This window comes from Hippichthys cyanospilos, chromosome 17 (genome assembly GCF_059441005.1).
Source record: "Hippichthys cyanospilos isolate Australia breed blue-spotted pipefish chromosome 17, RoL_Hcya_1.0, whole genome shotgun sequence".
In the NCBI taxonomy this organism is placed as follows: Eukaryota; Metazoa; Chordata; class Actinopteri; order Syngnathiformes; family Syngnathidae; genus Hippichthys; species Hippichthys cyanospilos.
Window position 1 is genome coordinate 12,612,338 of NC_142385.1, and position 23,338 is coordinate 12,635,675.

The 23,338-nt window shown below is 37.8% G+C and overlaps 1 protein-coding gene and 1 long non-coding RNA gene across 2 annotated transcripts in view; one reads left to right on the forward strand and one right to left on the reverse strand.

Moving 5' to 3' along the window:
- The first annotated feature begins 395 nt into the window (after positions 1-395).
- On the forward strand, positions 396-18,251 carry LOC148409734 (uncharacterized). Its single transcript, XR_015868316.1, has 3 exons — positions 396-516; positions 4,321-4,423; positions 18,219-18,251. It is a non-coding gene; the product is annotated as an uncharacterized LOC148409734 (long non-coding RNA).
- The window catches only part of antxr1c (ANTXR cell adhesion molecule 1c), a 30,659-nt gene continuing 14,508 nt past the window's right edge, over positions 7,188-23,338 (reverse strand). Inside the window, exons 8-18 of the mRNA XM_088438419.1 lie at positions 22,567-22,647; positions 22,397-22,457; positions 22,184-22,282; positions 21,696-21,765; positions 20,352-20,430; positions 18,399-18,494; positions 18,217-18,255; positions 17,398-17,496; positions 17,153-17,317; positions 15,324-15,404; positions 7,188-11,084 (exon numbers count right to left, since the gene is read on the reverse strand). Coding sequence (XP_088294545.1) covers positions 10,833-11,084; positions 15,324-15,404; positions 17,153-17,317; positions 17,398-17,496; positions 18,217-18,255; positions 18,399-18,494; positions 20,352-20,430; positions 21,696-21,765; positions 22,184-22,282; positions 22,397-22,457; positions 22,567-22,647 — 1,122 coding nt within the window. The 3' untranslated portion in view covers positions 7,188-10,832. The remainder of the gene's footprint in view (positions 11,085-15,323; positions 15,405-17,152; positions 17,318-17,397; positions 17,497-18,216; positions 18,256-18,398; positions 18,495-20,351; positions 20,431-21,695; positions 21,766-22,183; positions 22,283-22,396; positions 22,458-22,566; positions 22,648-23,338) is intronic.

The window sequence follows — 23,338 nt, forward strand, 5'->3', positions numbered from 1 at the left end:
ACTTTTCACTTTGAAAGTCCCCATTATGTGATGAAAAGTCTCAATATTGCGTCCCAGCTTTAACCGCTTCTGTTTTCCATCACATTTGACTTCTTTCCATTAGTAAACATTCTCAATCCCGACAAACGATTCCAAATCTATTTTTATACCCTCTAATTTCACACTTATAAACAGGAAGTGACACCCCAGTTGTTTATGATCCAAGCTTTGTTTATTAATACATCAGATAGTTACACAAAGTTGCCTACCAGAATAGCAGAAGACCAGAATAGATAGAGAGGATCCAAATCCTCTCAAAAGTGTTTGTAACGTCTAGTTATGGCGGCTTAATCCTCCGTCTCCTACACTCACCGCACTCTTATCCACTTACCTAACGCTCAACTAAAGCTAGACTGTGTGTATGTGTGTGTGAGTCACCTACAGAGCTCTTACCGTAACCACCACAGTGAACTCGGTCACCTTCTGTTACCTGACAGGATTGGACACGGGGTCCGGTCGGATTGAGGCCGAGAAAAGGTAATTGCAGTACAATTTGGTACCCGCACATATTCTGCAGGCGGGTTGTTCTAGTACCCGCTCTCTTTTACTACTGAGCCGCATGGTGGAACACGTGCGCAATATGGCTTGGCATTATCTTGTTGGAATAAACAATGACATCCCCGGAAAAGACATTGCATGGACATCAGCATGTGTTGCTCCAAGATTTTCAAATGGGTCCAAAATAACCCAAATCGGGTTAAAAAATAAAAAGACTGTGCCGTACGTTTCAGTTTATTTTTAGAAGATGTGTTGGTCACCTTTTGACCAATGCAAAAATCAGTCAATCTAAATATACTGTATATACCGTATTTTCCGCACTATAAGGCGCACATAAAAGCCTTAATTTTTTTTAAAAAGCTGATGGTGCGCCTTATAATCAGGTGCGCCTTATATATGGATCAATATTGAGAATGGCATTCGTCAATGGGGAATGAACTGATGAAGTAAGCTTTACCTGTTTCTTTTGTGTGTTTACAGTTGAACAAGGTTGCTCATATTGACATTGAGTTATTATGCTATTGAAAGTTTCGACTTATTATTTCAGTTATTATTGTTATTAGTTTGAGTATTACTATATTGTGAATGAAAAAGTTTTAAAATATGTCATTAATTGAGGGTGCGCCTTATAGTCTGGTGCGCCTTATAGTGCAGAAAATACGGTTATAATATATATATTAAAAAAAAAACAATACAAAACGTTAATCTAGGCCTATCTGTTTTCAATTTCTCTAATACTTTTTTCTCGTTTGTGACATTTTCTCTGCCAGCCTAACAAACCCATAAATTAACCCTAATTTCGCCACGATTTTAATTTTGTGGCTTCACTCTAAGCCAGACAGTATTAGCAGCTTTTATCTTCTTCATAACACGCCATTTAAATCTTTCCCTTTTGACAGACAAGCGGCACTTAACTTTGCATTCTTGATTGAAAAACACACGCATCGTCATAAAAATGGCCTACATAAAGTCGAGTCCAAGCCGCGCGACAGGGCACCGCAGTGGAAAATGACAATTTGTGTCACTGCCTCTCGTGCTATCGGGTTGCAAAATCGGGACCGCTTGGCTTCCTGTGGCATCAGACATTCACTGTGGACAGACGGGGAATTCACATTCATCACATTTTTACAGGAGGGAAGCAACATAGTGACGTCTTTGTAGGACCGCTAAAATGGAAAGAGGCATGGATCGCTTCCTGAACTCCTGCTGCTTTTGCATAAAATGTCAAAATGTCAATTTTTCACTTTAGAAAAGGGAACGTTTAGTAATAGCTTGATTCCTGTTACGAACATTGTACCAACCTTAACAAATTCCATATAAATCACAGAAAATAAGGGCAATTACCCTGAAGAGGGAGGCAAAACAACATAAACACAGCCAACCCCAGAGGTCATGACAGTTGTTGATGCCGTAAAGCGGGAACAACACCATAGAGAGGGGATGAAAAAACATAGCATTCCACTTTGTAACATGAAAACAACAAAAGCCAGGCATGCCATAAGTTTTCAGGCACATTGTCTGCGCCGGAGAGCTCTTTTTCTCCTACTTTCCAGTAAAGTATTTTTATGGTAATAATCATCTTGTTTATTGGACACAGTCTGGGTCAAATTAAAAGCAACCTGTGGAGTTGCTGTGCACGCTATTCCAATCAGGACCGTTGAAGGATTTTTTTTTTTTTTTTTACACTTTACTTCCAACACTTTTTTCATATTTAATGTTTTACTTTTTTAACCCTTGTGCACACACTTGGCAAACTATACACATTGTATTTTTTCGCCCAATTTTACTAATGCTTCAAGGCCCAATAATTAGTTATTTATTAATATATTTTTTTCCTTCATCCACTCAAAGTGGATGAAAGTAGGTTAAATTTATCAACACCTCCAAAATATTAAAAAAAAGGTATGGTCTGTCTTTGTAGCATGTGAAGTGATGATGACGCTTTAAGACATAGCCATGAACTGGTCTCTATCGCCATCTACTGTCTTGAGGTGGAACACAAATCAACAAAGAATTTTCCGTTTGCTGACATAGTTTGACTGGCGCGCAATGGAATGTTGCAAAAATCACAGGAAAATCAATGTCATAACTCCTCTTAAAATGCATCACAAAAATAGTAATTATCATGGTTTCATATGGTCCAAAATTTGGATAATGATTATTTTTGTACACAACATCTTGCATGTCCAGTTGCAATCACATAGAAAAGTCAGAATCGTCGCATTTTGAAATTTTACATGTTTTAATCATCTGCTGGAAATTTCAACTCCCCAGTACCCCCCCCCCCCCCCTCCCCCCCATTGATTCTTTTATGATATGGAAAAATCACAGGAATTTTCATAATGTGTATAGAGCCACAGGGGTTAATCTATCACAAGATAATCACAGGAGAATTCATGTGCATATTCATATGCATAGACTTTTATCACAATAATTGCGGGGCGAAGCAAACAAACAGAACATACAAGGGCCAAGTTTTAAACCCAGGAATTCCATATTGCTTTTCCATAGTGATGTCATAAGTCTTGCTTTCAAGTGGGATATGATACATGTCACCAAAAGAGAAGGGGGGCTCTGTTGCAGATGTGAGAGTAGGGAAAGGCTGACTGTGGGGGCGGGGAATAGATTCTTTGCCACACAAGTTGCCCCCGGGCCAGAGTGGTTACTTTGGGCAGGAACTTAGCGGAAGGGAAGAGGGGAGTGTGTGCATGTGTGCCACGTTTGCATCACATCCACTGTTAATTCCATGAAGCTACTTTATAGAACAAATTCACCTATTCGCAGGTTTTGTTTGGAAAATTATCATACACTGCTTCCGCTTCACCGGTGTCAAAAAAGTGTGTTGAAGTGAGTTGAGGAGTTTCATTGAGACATAAGTAGAGCTTGGCTAATGTTTTGCTGCTTCAATGGACAGTTGTTATTTTGGGTTCTCCCAAATGCGCGCCCTCATTAGGGATCTTGAGACGATTCTCAATATTTTTAGGTGGAGCGTCAAATTCGTATTGGTTCTACACAATAGAAGCCGTTAGCTTAAATAACGCTGAAAATTAAAAACCACTTGCACCACTTCCACACAGTTTTTCAAACCATTTACTCACATTTTTTAATGCGTTTAAAGTCACTTTTTAGGTGGGGTGTCAATTTTTCACTGGTTCTACAAAATAGCAAGGGTTAGCTTAACTAGCGTTCAATGTAAAATACAGCAAATTAAAAACAATTTATTTCTATTTTTTTCGCTTCCAATCACTTTTAACACATTACTAACATATTTTATCACACATATAAAAGACGGTTTTAAGTGGGATCTCAAATTTTCATTTGCTCGACACGACAGCGGTGGTTAGCCTAACTAGCTTCCTAAGTAAAAGACAGCAAACTAAAATCACATTTTTTTTCTTTTTACGTTTTAACACTTACTTGTAATCCCTCTCAAACAAAAAAAAGTATCTTTTTAGGGCACCAAATTACCATTGTTCCTGCGCTATAGCTAGGTTAGCTTAGCTAGCTTCCCTAATAACGAAATCTAGCGAATTAAAAACACATTTTTCCCCTAATTTCACTACTTCTACTCACTTTCATCTCATTACGAACATATTTGAACGCATCCAAAATGTTTTGACGATGACTCTCCTTTCCCACATGCCATTCCATTACAGTAAATGTGTATACTATCAAATTCCATATATAATAAATGCTATATAAAAAGTTTATGCGATAAAGTGCCAGGGAATATAACATAAACATCGATATCCAGACAAATTTGTTCTATTTTCTCCCTTGCAGCTGTGAATGTTTTGGCGTTTACTTCAGTCGCCATGGTTACCAGGAAAATCCAGGCAACAATGCTGCATCATGCCAACCTCTCCGCATGGTGTTTTTCTATCAGGTCAGTGAGTTTCAGTCCGGGGGTAACGTGAGACCGAGATGAAAACATCAGCGCATTCCCAACTTCTTCATTTGTCTGGGTCACGAAAAAAGAAAAGATGAGGGAAAACCAAGCGGCCGTAAACATGTCATCGATGAAATTAGAGACAAAGAGCAAATTATCCATCCTCGGTTTCTCCATCCTCATGTTTTGGATGGAGTCCATGCGTTTAAACATCCTTCAACCCACTTTCCTCTGCATGTGGAGGGGAAAAACACACACTCCACAGAAATATTTAGCTAGAAATGCCAGTGGGGTTATTGGACCAGAAACACATACTAAACACATTTGTTATTCCTGCCACAGCGGTACACAAAGGCACCGGTTCTCAAGTGGGAGTACAAGTGCCCTTGCGTGTACATAAAACCACTTCAGGGGGTCTTTTACGTAAGATTTTAGCATTCTGTAGTTTTACGCAGATTTAATTGAATTTTTTTTTAGCCCTTGTGGCATTGTGTTACAAATTATGGAAATTCTTTTGATTTTTTTATGATATCATAAAAGAATCTTTGGGAAAAAAAAACCCTAGGGAGCTGAAATCTCCATCAGATGATTAAAACATGTAAAATTTCTAAATGTAACAATTATGACATTTCTTTGTGATTGCAGCGTGACGTGCGAGATTTTGAGTACAAAAATAATCATTGTCCAAATTTTGGATCATACAAAACCATTATAAGTACAATTTTTGAGATGCATTTTAATAGGATTTATCACATTGATTTTCCGGCGATTTTTGCAACATTCCATTGAGCGGCCTTCAAACTATGTCGACAAATAGAAAATTCTGGGTTGACTTGTGTTTCATCTCAAGACAGTAGGTGGCGGTAGAGACCAGTTAATGAGTGTCATCATCACTTCACAGTCTATGAAGACAGACCATAACACTTATCAATATTTTGTGGGAGTTAATAAATTTAACATACAAAAGTATGGATAGAACTCATGCCAGTGAACAATTTGCGTGGTTGAAGGGAAAAAAAATCATAAAACCCCTTAATTATTACACCTTTAAAAACATTTACAAAATGAGGAAAAAAGAATCTTTGCAAAATGTTGTATGCCTTAATTATTTTAATTTTTTGATGGATTTGCGTGATCTTCAATGATGCAATATTTGTCTGGAGTTGTGGGAAAAACGCTTTGAGATACCACTAGTGCACAGCTTGTATCTTAAGGTAAATTTACGGTTACAGCCATTGATGTATAAACAACTGTCAACAAAAGTAAGTATAACATTAAATGAAAAATTCCATATTAGCCCCAATTTGTGATTCTGAACATCGCACTGGGCGTGACACTCAATTCATTGAAAGAAAAACAATAATGGCGTTGAGAAGATGGAAGCTGTAATACCGGAGTTAACCACCGGATGGCAGACTGCTCACCAGCGCCTCCAACACAGAGAGAAGAAGTCACTGCAGCTGCACCATCAACCTCATTAGTGCACCCCCCTCCCACACCAGTATTGACAGTTTATTTAAATTGCTGGCAGTTAGTACATTTATATCCTCCAAAAACAGGAATATAATCTACATTTAATAGTGTTGCACATGCGCATGTGGGCTTGATTGGACAAGCAGTTGTTTTAATGGACTTGCTTCGCAGAGGGGACACAGGTGAGTGAGCAAGCTACTAATTTGGGGATTTTGAATGACAAGCAATTGAGACAAAACGCAGTGTAATTTTACGTGTGAATGACTCAGATTCGGTTTGTGGTCTGATGAGTCCAGGAAATTTACTTTATTTGACTCCAATGGTCTCACACACTTATGCCTAAGGAGTACATAAATCATCGGGTGCATGTGTAGGTGTGTGCGTGTGTAACACAATAAGCTGCGAAGCCTTTGCTTGTGACAACAACCCAAGTCAGAAATGAAGGAAATCAACTACATTTTGTTTAAATTAATAATGAATGTCATTTATATTTTTGTCGATAACGCAAAACTAATCCCCACTCAAATCTCATCCCCACAGTCTATATTATATCCAGTATAAATAAATACATACTGTATATGTGTACAGTATGTACTGCATAGTTTATATACAGTCTGTATGTGAATTTGTATATACAAATATTTATATATTAATATACATATTTATATACAGTATAAATAAACATATGCATGTGTGTATATATACAGTATAAACTGTATGTATGTATATATTTGTCATGTAATGCTTACCTGAACTGTGCATTTTCCTTTCAAATTAAGAGCAAATTAATTGCAAAATGAATCAACTTTATTCATTGTTTTCTTTTTTTTTATCACCGATGTACAACGCTGTCATATTATAGAATTCATCAATTAGAGTTGCGAAGTAAACCATTGCTAGAGATACTACTGCAAATGTCCTTTCAAAATTATATGAGCGAGACACAGTCAGCAGACATGTTTTTTTAAATCCAAAAATTCCATTTGCTGGTTAGGTGTACCTACCTGATCGAATATATTCGGAAAAAAACAAAAATAAGAACTACCGCCTTAGGTCAACATGCTGCCACTTAAAGTTGATTTTTTTTCTAACTGTATAGAATCACATTGCGTGCATGAAATCACGTTGATTAGAATAGTGCATAAATGGATGAATACAGCATAGATGTGCTGGAAGTCTGCGTGTTTGGTCAGGGGCTCAGTATTTGGACCTCCTGTGAATAGAAGCACAGTTTTCCACTGCAAACCAAACAGGACTTTCAGTATCGCCATACAGAAACAGCCGAATGGAAGCTTGGAAGTCGAAATTTATTAATACACTTCAAAAAATCAAACCAGTAAAAAAAATTCATATACGTCTTTTATATTTGCTTCAGTATTGCTTTTTTTTATACTGCACACGTAAAAAATGATTGGCGTAACACATGTCTCTGAGGAATGTCACGTACCCACATGTAAGCCACTGCAATTGTTCCCTTTTCTGAAATTCCTGCACAGATGCTTGAGGTTCACCGTTTTAGATGTTTGGAAAGCTTAAATCCCACCAGTCAGGAAATTGCAATGGAAAGTATATGATTTGATATAAACAAATTCATTAAGTGCATTCAAAATCACCATAAAGATAACGATGATTACACGCCATTGAAAACAAGTGGTTAATGATATACTCAATGAAAAAAAAAAAAAGAGTTTATGTCGCTGAAAGACTGAAAAAATAAAGCATTTAAATTTTTGATTCAGGCTGTCAAAACAAAACATTTCCTTCAAAAAGTCATTTAAAGTAACCATTCGTTTCTATGTATTCTCTAAGATCACTTACATGACAATGAAGTGGATAAAAGCGAGATAGAAAACAAAAATAAAACCATTAGGCACCGTGTGTTAAAGGAATACCATCATTCAGCAGCCCCTAAAATTCCCTCACTGGACACTTGATTAGGTACAACAAGAAAAATGAGATCCAATACATCATTTCCAACAAAGACCAAATGTTGTGGCCCCTGAGTGCATATTTTACCCATTTCAAATGTCACCATCTGTTTGAACATGGAGAGGCAATGATTAACTCATTCAATCGCAAAGATGCGCTTTCACTTTCAAGAGTCCCGACATTCAATCCCAGGGATTTATTTTATTTTTATTTTCTCATTTTTGGGAGCTAAATTTGGGTCTAAAGTTATTGGTTTTTAATGAATTAAGTTTGAACGTAATCGATTAGGTTAATATGTATTAATTCAATCAATTTGTGCTAAATGTTGGGTGAAAAATAACCCAATTATGGGCTAAAAAAGGACCAACAATTTTTCGGCGACAATTTGATCCAACTGTCTGCGTTGTTTTATGCAAATTAACCATATTTTTTTAGGTTGCCTGGGCAGAAATGACCAATTTATTGTAAAAAAAAATAAAGAAAGTTAAACAGGGAGGTAAAATAAAAACAAAAATATATTTTTTTTTAATTTACCAATAATTGGGTTGGATAAGGCCTGGCCTTATATATATCATGTATATATTATATTTTTGTCATGGAGTGATATGACTTTTGAAGACTTTTTCATTATGGGAGTCCAGGCTAAGCCAATCATTGAAGTCATTGAAATGCTTGCAAATGTCATAAGTTGGCTGCTAGCGCCTCCCCGTGGTTTTGGGGTGTCAACACAAAACTTTCTTTTGTGCCCCGCTTGCAAATTGCCATTGCAAGGATTCATGCAAAAATTGGGGGAAATGCATGATAAAACATCGGGTTTTCAGTATGTCCAAAATTGACAATATTCCCAATTTTGAATGGCAGTAAATGAGCCAGACATGGGCTACATTTCAGACCTATAGGGTATACCTCTCGACCTCCCAGCCATTTTTAGACCGCCCTTTTAGCCAAACACTTGAAAAAAGAAAAAGTATAAATAGGTACCTAGGATCGAATATCTGAGAAAAAAGTCAAAATACGTCATTGGGATTGAATGAGTTAAAAAGACTGGCAAGCTGGTTGTCCACTGCGCACAGTGTTTACATTGGTGGTTGGACACCTTGTCGATTATTCAAGTACTCTCCTGTATTACTCTCAGGAAATAAATTAGATGCTCTGTGAACTGCCCTGCAGTTGCAACGTGACCGTTGATGATTATAAAAAATGTAGACATAGCATAATACAAAAGTAGGATCGAGTCATTTAAAAAAAAAAAAAAACATGAGGAGAGTCATTAACCTGATTTATGGCAGCTTGAACCCATGAGTTTTAAATTCCATATATGCTAACAAAAACAGCGTACTGTGTTCCAGCAGTCAATGTGCGCAGATTTCAAACGACTAAACAAAATACCCCAAAATTACATATTGTCGTGTAGTAAATCAAATCACGTGGTATAAGGACAAAATCCAAAGCCTCAAAAAGAAAACAAAAACCAAAACACATCATGAAATTATAATGCAAAAACATACCATAAAAAAAAAAAACCTTCTGTACACTTCCCTGTCAACGCATATTACAAAACTGGGCCTTTCGAAAGAACTTTTTTTAAATTGAGAAATTCCTGTTTAGCATGTTGTTGACTGAAAAATTAGAACCAAAATGGCACCGTTTGAACTAATCATCTTTGGAAGTTAATCTTAGTTGCAAAGGCATAACTCAGTAGTGGAATAAAGGGCCCGTATCAAGAGATGAAATTTACCTTTGGCACATTAGCAATTTCTCATGCAATGTGAGATTTTTTTATACCGCCATTTCTAACCATGAAGTGAAATGTCTCGTTTACCGAAACTCTCCAACTCTCTCCATGACGTCGTTCTAAGACCGATTGCCAAGATGAAACAACAACAAAAAAGCTAACATTGTCGCTAGAGGGGGTAGAGGCAGAGTGAATTAGGAAGCCAAAAACAGGCATTTTTTCGGACACTGAAATGAACTGGGAGTGCCAACAAAGCAAAAAAAAAAAGTGTCAAGAGAACACACATAGCAAGATCCACCTATCAATTGGGTCCCCTCGGGAAACCACGACTCATAACAACGGTTCCCAGACAGAATTACTTACTGCAACGTTGATTATCTGGCCTTGTGCTCTCAAACACATATTTTTGCCACGTAAGACATTTTCTACAGTCAATCTTTGTAACAAATACAAGAAATGTTACTGTTTACTTCGCGGACTCCATGCAAAATCTCTCTTGCCCATACTTGGAATGAAACCGAAAGTAATAAATGTGAAAGTGCCCTCGGGTACGGTAGGTGTGTATTTACTCTCGCACTGACGCTACAAGGGCGGTGTAGAGGCGCTGCGAGGGCCTGAAATTGGGATATTGCCTCTCACAATATTTTTTTTTATTTTTTCTCTAGTGTCTTCTATCAAAGGTGATTGACATTGTAGCATGGTTAAAAGCTCCGAAATGTCGGATATTCAAGATACGGGCCCTTTAAGGAAACATCCAATAAATCAAATTTATTGCTTCTTGTTAACTTTGGTCCCAACATTTGCTGTCCTGCAACAATCATCCTGTTAAACTGTTCCCTGCATCACCATGTTCAATTTTTTATTTTTTTTTAGGAAATAGGACATCAAGTTAACGATATACTTTTGCATATTTCGACATTTTCAAACGTAAATAGTTAGGATTTTGTCTGTAATATACAATTAATACTTTTTGAAATTTTCGCCCTTTGCTGTCTACTGAAAATGACATTACGTGTGCAGGGCTCGGGTAAGGACCAATTAGGGCTCAAATGTGTCATGTGATGCTAAAAATCAGAGCCGCTTAAAAAAATCGGAACAGTATTTCCCATACAAAAAAACCCCCAACTAATCGATCACGTTGGTGTTGTTTGGCGAATAGCAGAAAAAATCCCAGATCGGAGGACTGACTTCAAACGGAAAGCCAATCCAAAGTGGGTCCACGAAAGGGGCGGGGCCAAGGGAAGGCATAGAGGATGTTACTCGGGTCGTTCATGGTCGCAGGCTTGGCGGCGGACGCGACGGCGGTGGGCAGTGAAGCCCGGGGGGAACGCGGGATGGCGGGGGGCCCGGCGGTAGTTGGACAACGGGCGGCGCTCTGGACGGGGGGCCGGAAAGGACGCCGGACTCTGAGATGTGGCGGTAGTCGGGCGGCGGCGGTGAGGGCGTGTGGATGGGGCTGCGCGGTGCCGACCTGGCCGGTTGGGACCCCGCTTTCACTCTTGTGAAGTTGATGCACCGACCCTGAAGTTGAACATTCTTGGTCAACACAAACTGTGGCTAGCTGTCACAGATGCAGAACCGGTCAAAAGTTTGGAAACACCCTCCATTGTACTTATTAGGTGTTTCCAAACTTTTGACTTAGGATAGTTATTAACACTTTTTTCCAACTGATTCCAAAATGAATAATTGACTCTAAGTAATTATACTGTTTTTTTCTTCTACAAAATAATGGCAGATGATTTTCAAAAAGACCGAACAATTTCAATATAGCATTTTTCCTTAAGATTTCATGAAATTCGTAAAGATGATCTTTCAGGATCAAAAGTCGTCCATGGCACTGAATGAGTGAATGGCAATTTTCTATTTTCAAATTTGCATTTGCTAGTTGGTAATGGTAAAATTTTCTGATAATACTATCAGTTGCCATAGCAAGTATCAATACCTTTGCATATATCGGCCCGATACCGATATTGATACCATCCCTACTTTTAACTGGTGATATCCAACATGAAAATCCACCTTAATTAAACTAACCGTCAATTAGTAAATTAATAGATATTTTATTAACAGCAAAAAATAGCATTGTTTAATATTTAAATTATTTATTATTTATTTATACAAAAAACTAATTATTATTTATTATTATGTATCATTATTCATGGTGACGTTTGACTTTTTTTTTCCTTGCCCGTCACTCGTCAGGCGCTGGTCTACTTCTTTCTACACTCATCCCAATTCTTATTTCTGTTTTAGTACTTACATCTAAAGTTAACACCATGTCTGTGGTTCTGCAGTTACAGTACAGTGCAATCAAAACACAACGCAGTAACAAAAAAAAAAACAAAGCCAGCCGAGGGGTTTAACTCTAGGATTCAACTCTAGGATATAATACACCATCATGTTTGATGCAGGGGATGAGAATGAAACAAACTTTTCTCATTTATAAATGCCTGCCCTACAACTATAGAAGACGGTTACATTAACAAATCTCCAAATCTGTATAGCTTTCGTCTGTCACATACACTACAAGTGTAACAAAGTATTTCTGAGGTTGAACTTACAAAAAAAAAAAAAACTCTTTAATTAGGGAATTAAGAGCCAATCAGAGAAAAAATACAAATTTGGTCTGCATTCATTGGTTACTTAAAACACATCCCAGAATACTCCGATCAGCAATAAAATGTGCACAGAAACTGCGCTCGGTTTTTGTCAGTGTCTGTGTCCAGTTGTCTCTTTGTGTTTGTAGCCCAACCTCATGCACGCTCTGACGTCAATATAAATGATGTGGTTTGGAGCCGGGGTTACTGAGTTCACTGATGGAAACAGTGGAAAGGATTATATGTGTGTGCGTGTGCCAAATCATTCAGACCTACATTTCTGTAACTTAACCCGTCCGACATGTACATACAGTACTACAATGTTGCCGACATACAGCTGAACACAAAACACACATTCACAGCCAAAGCGACTTATTTTACTGTCAGACGGATTCTTGTAAACTTGAATGACTTTTTGTTGGAATGTTGCAGCCACAATGGGGACATTGTGAACATAAATTTTGCTTAACTCATTCACTGCCAAGTAACAGTTGATATTTTACGTCAATAGCCGTCAATGGCAGTGAATGAGTCGGCAAATTTCAGGGTGCAAAATCCCAAATGGGATTTCAGTTTTTCCTCCTATCACATTACGTTGTTGGAGTGTATGAGGTGCGATTTGAAATAACTTTACAATGGTGCTCCCGTTATATAGCAATAGCTACACAGCAAACACTAATCCTCTTAATTCCTATTATGCTAATTTAGTTTGCTAACATTGATAATACTGACATAATGGGAGCTGCACGCACCTCTCACCCCGCTGTCTAAATTGAGACTATACGAACAAGCTGCCGCAAAATTGTAAATGCTTATGATAGCTAATCAGTGGGATTTTGCTTATCTGGTAAAACGTAGGAAAAAAATACTTGATGTGCTAGCAAAAAGAAAGCAAATAGTTGTAATCAGGGTTAGCTAAATTTAGAAATCGTATCCTTTTGTGAGTGTGATTTTAATCTTGTTTGATATTTTGTGGTCATCATAGTTTGGTCGAGTTCCAGACTTGATGATTTTGATGTTTTTCTTGCTAGTGTGTAGGGGGGATTTCCTCAAATCACCCCATGTTATTTAATTTCAGTGTTCTAGCGTGTCTGCGGCCGAAAAAGGACAGATTACTCATCCCGCCTTCCTTCCTCTGCCTGTCTGCTTGTCTCCAACTGACTAACGTCTCTCTAGACTCAACAGCTTAATTTTAACACCTGCTTCACGTTACGATCAACAAATGAGCTTCAGAGGTCGTGGGATTTTTGAAACTCGATCGAAGCGGACAAGCCACATGGTTTATTTTGAAAGCCCTGCGTCTTTGTACTGGAAATAAGATAAGGTCTTGTCTGTGTTTAAAAAAAGTAGTGTAAGTAGTTTGTGTTTGTTTTTCAACCAAAATGGATCTTTGACGTCTATTGCCGTCAATGGCAGTGAATGGGTTAAAAGCATAACATGGAAAACTCTTTCCGATTTTAGAATTCAATTTTATGATTGAATATAGTTCAACGTTTGCCTTTGTTTTCATCTTTTAAAGGGACAGGATTTAGAATGTTTTTCATTACGGACAAGGCAGCCTCCAGAGGGGTGCCACCCCCCATCTACTATCATTTCATGATAACTACACCTAGGATAATATTTAAAACATACTGTTGGGCGTTAAGAACACATTTTTTTGCAAGTTTTTGGAGATTTATAATAATTTATTTTGTTCTTGTTTAATGAAAAACGGTCTGAATTTTACACATTGTCCCTTTAAGATTCCAGCACTTTTTTAAACACCATAATTTGTGTTTATCTCTTCTGCTATAATCTTAATCTGTCCCACTTAGCCATCAGACTGTGGTTCAAACACCAGTTAAAATCCTGCTTGTCTTTGCAGAAAATGTTCCAATAATTCCTTTAACAGGAATTCCTCGTTTAAGAGTGTTTTCTTGGCACGGCAAACTTTTTTTTTTTTTTTTTTTGCCCTCGGAGACTAAAAGTCGCCAGCATCTTGCAACCTGGCAGGCATGAAAAAGATTCGATTTCCGTCATTGGCCCGTCTCAACTTGGTGACTTGCGCTGGCCGGGCATGACGCAACGTTTGCCTTTAAGAAGAAATCATGCTTTTTTTTTTTTTTTTCCGCTTAAGTCATATGCGGTTTGCAATGAAGCTTTAGAAATATCTCCAGGCTAGCTCATTTCCACTCACTCGGAATGCTGAATTTCAATCCGAGTGGAAACAGGCGTCTTTGAATGTAATCCTTTCGATTTGAAGATGTGTTAGCTGATGTTTATTTGGGGAAAATTGCCAAATAACGCAGGCCGAAATCTGGCATTTTTCAAATAAATAGTGGCGTACAAGCGGGCGGTATTGTTGCCTCGGAACGCTTGTTCTTGTAGAGTTAACATCTGTTTTATTAATGCTGTAGATTTTCCGCACTAAAAGGCGCACCTAAATGCTTTTAATTTTCTCGAAAATCAATTTTCGCCAGATAAATAGCAAATAAACCTTGTCTCCATTTTTGAGGTACAAAAAAAATAAAATAATCACCACGAAAGTTCGTCAATTTGTTCCTCAGCCTTTCAGTTAGAAATGTATTTTTTACAGTTGAAATTTTTATAACACTTTGAAATTTCGATATGCTACAGTATATACGCCTGCTCCAGTTTTGAAGGAATTTATATGAGGACAAGGAGCAAAAAAATGTGTATTTTTATCAAAGAAAGCGTAATTTTGTCAAATCCAGAAACTGTTTTTAAATCAACAAAACACTATATTTGAAGGTTTTTGGTTTCAATTGGATTTAACAATTAAGTTCCATATTTAATTGAATCATAATTATATTCTTTTAAACCCTTGATTAATTTTGGTATTTTTTTCCCCATTCTTCATACAGTACCCTTCATAAATCCTATTTATAATTTCTGATTTTAAAAGTTTGACTTGTCTAATTGTTTTGTTGACTTTCCCTTTAGTGTAGCTCCACCTAGTGGATGCATAACGCAACCCCAGCCACTACTGTAGCTTCTATTCTATATGCCCTATAATGCGGTGCGCCTGATATACGAAAACACTTTTAAAATAGTCCATTTGTTGAAAGTGCGCCTTATAGTCCAGTGCGCCTTATAGTGCGGAAAATATAACAATCAAGAAAAATCCAGAACAGATGAAGAGGTCGCCCCATTGGCTACTTACGTGATCACCAGGCTGGGGCCTCATCAAAGACACCTGGTCGTACCCACGACGAAACAAAGCCCAGATCGCATCCAGTTTACCCTGAATGACACAGACGAGATGGGAATTAACAACTGAAAAACATCACAAGTTCTCTTTACTCTGTGAAACTTGCTTCACCCCTAACTTTGCTCTTAGTTTATGCACCTTATTACATTTTGCTGACTGGGATTCAACGGTACAAAAATAACCGAAATCTTGAAAGCGAATCTAAACGTAAGTGTAGCTGAGGGGAAAAAAAAAGTTCTTTCCTTACATAAGGTAAGTCCAGTCAGCATGTTACTGGACTTTTTCCCATTGCCGACTGCGGGGTGTCGCCTTTCACCATGAATCACAGCAGTGGAGGAGTCACGCAGAAATACACGGGCCGTACAGTTTCTCAGGCAATGTGTACAGATAACAGTGAGCACTGCTTCCCCTATGAATGGCCGCTGTTGTTACATAGAGCTCTTTGCGCACACTGAAAACACAAATACTACTAGCGCCAGGGCTAATAATGCTTCGGTGTTGGGAGTGCTCGCTTGTATATTTCTTCGACATTTTAGACGGAAACGGTTGGTGTGTATTGAGGCATGAGACACCAGCTGCCATGATGCTAACGTTTTCAGTGCTAATCGTTATCAGGAAAGGAAACTTCTGGAGCATTTTCACTCATCTTCAAGGCCAATGGAATATTGTGTACGATATCTATGTAAACACGGGTGGGATCATATGAAAGATTGATTTACGATTCTTACTTTGAATGACATAATAGCTATTTTGTATGTGTGGAAACACTGCCATCCAATGGTCACAGTTAGCATTACAGGGCTCAGCATTAGTCAAGGGTGTCAGCTACCCTCCATAAAAAAAATATTTGATGAGAATTTTATTATTTATTATTGCTAATGCTATTTTAAAAGATGAGAATTCTCGTCCACGGCACTGAAAGTGTTAACCCTTGAGCGTCACTGAATCCTCGGTCACATGCTAGCGGACATTGGTAAAGCACTAAGTACAACTTTTTCATTAAGTTTTCATTCAAATGTACATTTCTCTCAGTCGTTAAACGTTTGCTTCCTCCTCACGCTTCTCTTTGCATAGTTCTCCAAACCCAAAGGTAAATGAATATAATTATTATTCCTTACATTATGTATTTCAAATTCCACGATTATTATGTGCTATTGTAATTCTAATATGTCTTTTTTTATAGTTTTTATGCATTTTTATATGAAAATGCTGTATTATTTAAAAGGTTTAGCTGCATTTTTGGGGGCTCGGGACGGATTAGGCTGTTTACATGTAAAAAGTGTCTCCACTTACGAAAATTTCACATACAAAATGACTTCCGGAATGATTTAATTTCAAAAGTTGCTGGTACATGGATTTTTTTCATGTTTGTTTTTATGTTTTTTCTAACTGCCTGGATAGGCAGCATCATGCTGTCAACACAGACTGACCATGCCTGCACGTTCAGAAATAAGATCACCACCTATATATTTCCATCATAGTTGACACACTTGTAAAATACTGCACCAACATGAGAGTAACACGCCTCTTTGGATTTAATAGTGGAGAGTGTTTCCTGTCAGTGAGTAAAATAGCAGCTGTTTATTAGGAGATTGCCCCCTGGTGGCTGGTTCGAAAAAATCCGATATGCCGTATGTGACGGTAATAAGAAATGGTTGTTGACTTGCAGTCAACAAGATGAAATTGGAGAAATTGATCTTTGACGTATATAGTCATTAATGTAAGTGAATGGATTAATTGTAAATAAAAGAACATTTGAGAATACTAAAAGTGTTTTTTACCCGAATGGGTGTGTACCACTTCCGGTTCTGTGGCGGCTTCTTGGGAGATTTCTTGGGTTTGGGTTCAAAGGGTTCGTACTCCTGCTCCGGCATTTTCACCACCGCATTTTTCGGCTTCTCCAGCTTTGCACCCTCCTCGGTTGAACCCTTGCCGCCCCACCGCACCTTAGAATTAAATATGTAAATTTGACCATTTATGGTTGTGATTGTTTCTTTAGCTATCACCTGTCAGTATCATGCATTACCTCCATCCTTTTGATCCCTCCAATTCCTCTTCCCCCGTAATATGAGGCATCCACAGTAGGCCACTTCTTCTTCGGTAGACCATCTTCATCATCCGACTCCTATTGTAGTCGGCAAATAAAATTTCCACTTTTACAGAGTACGATCATCTAAATAGAAGATTTAATGAAAAGGCTTTGGCACGGGCCAATTACCAGATTGGCAATATTTTGCGGTTTTAAAAGTTGCGGTTATTTAAAACCGCGCAACTCACGAGAGGGGTACGTTTTTTTTTTTTTCCCTCCCGTGTTTGCCTTAATGGTTAACTGCAGTGTGCAGCTCTCATTGTGCATCATAGTCCTGCTCTTCTGCAGCCAATCATATTGTCCATATAGATAGATAGATAGATAGATAGATAGATAAATTAAAAAGTACCATTACTGGTACTTTGATTCAAATCAATCGTTTTTCAAAATGTTGTACTGCATATTTATACTTAAGTTATACTAGGTGCCCATATTTCAGTTTGACTTGTGTTCAATTCGAAAGAATTCAAGTCATTTGTTTTGATTTTATTGACATATTTATTTTATCATGGTGAGTAAGGTATCTGTTATTGTAACAAATACTGTATTTTATCATTTCTTTAAAAACATAACTGTAAAATTATATATTTTCAAGCTATAATTTCAATGCCGTGATATTTTTGCTCAAGGTTACAACTCATTGTTACTAATTCAAATCTATACATGAATCGGATTGCGTGGTGGAGATGCTACTGATACAGTATTTAGTCTTTCCCCACCAAATTTCCACTGTGGTGTTTTTTTTTTTCAACTTACAGGCTCAGGAGGAGGTGGAGGAGGAGGTTCTTTGATCACCTGGAACGAAAAAGGTAAAGACAACATGATTTGTTTTGCTTGTCACAAGCACATTAATCACAACAGCGCCTCCTTTAGAGCGATCTGGAGAGCCCTGAAGTTCCTGTAGTTTTCAGACAAACATTTCCTTTTCATGTTCTTACCACGGTGCAGCAGAGAGGCCAGAACCACCACATGAGCAGCAGGGCCAGTAGGAGAAACAAAACCAGCAGGGTGATGAGGAGAATTGTGCCGTCAAACTGTAGAAGAAAAAGGAACGGTTACATTGAGATGACATCCAGACGTAAAAAAATCCCACACAATGGCATCTCATATTTAAGATTTACGGGAAAAATAGCGACGAATTTGTAATCGTCAACAAACAACTTTCAACACCAAATTCCCGTGTTTTGTTTTCCCATTTTCCTCGATGACGGCAGTTCATGTAATACGGGAGATCCCAAAGCGAATCCGTCAGTAATTTTGCACTGAATGTCCGCGAGCCAAATATGGTTCCCATCAGGGACCACAGATGAGGATCAGATGTGGGTCGACTTAAGCCTATGTAGCTTGCGGGCAGAGACACGGGCTATTTATCAGAAATCAGTGGTAACGTCGTCATAGGGGCAGACAGTGCTAGGGACTGAGGAAGTGTTTCCTAGAAGTTAAATAGTACATTTGTGAGTTCCATGAAAATTGCTGATTATTTGGTCCGCGTATGACGCCATGATGCAATATGACTCTTAGAATTTGGAAATTTCCGACCCTTTGTCTTTAGTGGGTGATTTAGGGTACGTGTTACAGCGTTCCCTCGCCAATAACACTCCCACAATCAATCCTAACGCAGAGTCTGAACAGCCTGTTAACGCTCGGTCTTGTTTAGCCACAAACGAGGGCACTTTTGCTTAAAACGAAACAACTTCTCGTCATTTTACATCGACGGAGTCACGGCATTATATAAAGGCATTTAAGCAATGGTTCTTTATGAGTATTACAGACTGTGCACTTGTGGCCGTGAGAGCTGTGCGGAGATGTACATGTGGGGGAGGGGGTGGGGTGTGAGGGGGTGCATGAGGGAATGCTAACACAGACTGAACTTGGCCCTTAACCCTTGTGCACACACTTTGCAAACTATACACATTGCATTTTCCCCCCTAATTTGGTAAATACCTTTAAAGGCATAATAATTGGTTATTTATGAATATTTTTGTCCTTTAACCACTCAATTTGTTCAGTGGCATCAGTTCTTTCCATTCAAATGTACGTTAAATTTATTAAGGACGACAAAAAAAAAAAGTTACGATCTGTCTTTGTTGTCTGTGACGTGATGATGACACTTTAAGATTTTGCCATTAATTGGTCTCTATCTCCACTTACTGTCTTGAAGTGAAACACAAGTCAACAAAATATTTACTGTTTGCTGACATAGTTTGACTACTGCTAAATGGAATGTTGCAAAAATCTAATTAAAATCAATGTAATAAATTCTATTAAAATGCATCTCAAAAATTGTAATTATAATAAATTTATATGGTCCAAAATTTGGACAATGATTATTTATGTCCACAAAATCTCGCACATCCAGCTGCAATCATATAGACATGTCATATTCGTTGCATTTTGAAATTGTTTTAATCATCTGCTGGAAATTTCAGCTACCTAGTGTTTTTTCCCCCCTAATTCTTTTATGATATAAAAAAAAATCTAAGGAATTTCCATAATTTGTCACACAAAACCACAAGGGTTAAAGACAACTTGCGTTGTGGGAAACAAGCAGGGGAAAGAGGGGTAGAGCTTGGGGTTGTGGGGAGAGTTAACGGCCGCTCGCCGTGCTCTCATGCACTGTGTGTTGTAAAACAATATAGTTTGTGCCAAAAAACTGACACATGCCTGTTCAGCTTCTAAACTATGGACTAGAACGTTATAAACTATCACGTAATCTATCCTTTCTTCAACGCAAATGCGAGCCAGATCGTCGTGAGTAAACCAAAACGCTTGGCCGACGAGCGTCTCCAGTTGAAGAGGACAGAAAGACGAGTGGAAACCGCACGCTATAAATAAGGGTATCAAAAAGTCACAAAAGACAAATTAGTTTTGAAAAAGGAGCTGCCACTTACACACTCGGTGGTGGTGATGTGGACATTGCTGCTGATGAAAGACAGACCGTCGTTCATGCTCACTTGAAGATAAATCACCCTGAAATAAAACAACGACGACAATTTAATTTGGAGCTTGGGGTGGATGCATAGTAACTTTTGATGGGGTCTGATGTACTGTGGAATGAAGTCATTGAAATAACGTCATTGAACCATCTGATAGTGGCGATTTGGTACCAAAGTGAACCAAAGTGAAATCGATTTTTATTCAATTTGAAATTCAGCTAGTTGGATACACCCGATTTTAAATAGCGAAAAGACTGAAGAACCAGAGTGACCGCCAACACAAACAATCGAATGCTTTTACAGAAAAGGTTTGGCTGCGTTTTGACCCTTGCTGTGGTATTTTTGATTTTTTTTACTTTTCACATATAGAGGTTCTCACATTTCAATATTCAGGAAAAACTTATTTGAAAAAATCAGTGTGTGTACCCAATTTTAATACAAGTGGATGAGTAGCTAGCCTACTTTGGAGGAACTCATAAAAATCCCTAAAAAGCCTCATGTAATATAAATTGCAACCTTCTCATCTTTTTGAATGCATATTTATGGAAACATGAGCTTCATCTCCAAAATATTTCCATCTGGAGATATTTATGTGTCTTAAAGTGTACACGAAATGACAAGATTACGGATTTCTCTGAAGTAAACCAGCTTCTAGTTTTTGGAGCTGACATTCCAAAGCTAATGAAAGGACAAGCATTCTTTATTTATTTATTTTTTTATTATACATGGCAAAATTAAAATATATCAATATGATTTAAATGAATAAATCGCTGGCACATAATTAAGCCGTAGTTGTGCAAGGTGACCGGCATATATATACTGTATATATATATATATATATATATATATATATATATTACATGCGAGCAGGCGTAGATGGTTTGTGGACTGTGAAGCCACAGTGGCAGGAAAAGTCAAGAAGCAGAACGGAAGAAGGATGGGGAGGGAGATGGTTGGGGTGTCAGATGCTTAGGTGGTGATGCATGAACCCATGGAAAGTTACAGAAGATTTTTAAGCAGGGAGCTCTTGTATGAGTTTGGCGCAGGAAAACGTTTAATTTTATGACCTCTTAGCCATGGCATTAATCATGAAAACGCCTGATGAAATCACGTCTCCATATTGGTGCTGCCATGTTAATATCCACAAAATATCATATTTTTCAGACTATATACCACAACTTTTTTCTCATGCTTTGAACCCTGTGGCTTAAAGTTCAGTGCAGCTTATCTGCATTTTTTTTTTTTTTTTAACTAGCCAACAGGGGGCCATCTTTCAGTGTAAATATCTGAGAAACTTACTTTCCAACTTCGCCAATGACAGGAGCTGGACATAGCAGGAAAGTGTTTTCTACACTTGCAGGCTTCTCATCTACAAAGTCAATCAAGCAAATTTTTACTTTTCATTTACATTAATTCTACAGGAGTGCTTCTCAAACATTTTTCAATGATGTAACATCTAGTTTTTTTTCAGCCAAGCACCCCTTAACCAGAGCAAAGCATATTTGGATTAAAAAAAAAAACTTAAAAGAGACCCTGAGCCATCCATGTCTGATTCAAAATTTTGGAATTACATTTGTAGTGGATTTTTTTACTTTAAACATCAATTTTACCCACCACCAGGGGGCACACTCTACTAGTAAACACAATCAGGCATGTTACTGTTGTGTTGGTGCAGTACCGGTATTCTTGGTACTTGGCTGAGAAAATTATTTCACATGGGGGGAAAAAAATTGTGCATTTCAGTTCCCTTTCACAACTATAAAATGTAAACGTTGATGTTTACTTACTAATTGTGACGGTGTCATTGATTTTAAAGCTGCACAGCACTTGGTTGATGTCTCTACCATGTAGGAAGCCGTTGCCCCTCACCACCACTTGGAACGTCTCTGTTTACATTTCAAATTTTTGGACACACCAAAGAGAAGTTTTTGTATCAATGAGCTACAATTCTTTCCAACTGTTAATAGTATTTGAACTTGAGAACCAGGAAAAGTCCGCACCTCCTGCGCACACGCTGGATGGCTCGGCTGCCAAAATCTCAATGCAAGATTTCTTGATGATCTGCAGGAGCGTGGAAAAAAAACAAACAAACAAAAAAACGTTGTTTGGATTGCACAGTATTCAATTCAAACCTCAAAAGCACACAAAGGACAATGATGGCTTTATTTACCGAATCGATAACACCGCGGAGAGCGTGAAAGCCTCCCAGAACGGGAAACACATGTTCGATGGTGTCTGCGATGGTCGCCAGCTATTTTGTCAGGAATGAAAAGAAGAAGAAAAAAAATCGCAATTAATATTATTATGATTACTCTGCGGAAAGTTAAAGTTAAAAGGATCCCACATTTATTTAACGATTTTCGGCAGTAAAAGTTCAAAATTACAGTGAATGACCAAAGTATCTAAACTATACAATAAATAAAATAACATAAGTAATACCTAAAAACACATTTTGCCATTTTTACCAACAAAAAATAACTCATTCAATCCCAAAGACGTCATTATACGTTTTTGACGAGACCACCCATTCAAACAAAAGTACTTATTTGTACTTTATATTTTCAAGTGTTAGGCTGAAGCAGTGTCTAAAAATGATTGGAACTAAAAGAGTTAAAAATGAGATCAAACAAGGTCACATGATTGCATGTGACATGAAAGCAGAGCCGTGATTGGTTGTTACCTAAGCTTTTAAACTTGGCATTGACCTAAAACAGCCTTTTAATATAATCAAGACATATTTTTCTGTTTTCCGGTAGTACTTTCCACAAATCATATATATTTGAAATTTCAGATTGAAAAGCTTATTTGATTGTTTTGTTGACATTCCCTTTAGCGCAGCTCCATCTAGTGGCTGCATAATGCAAGCCCAGCCACTACTGTAGCTTCTATTTTATGCGCCTTATAATGCGGTGCGTCGGACTGCCACTGAGTGGTCAAACAAA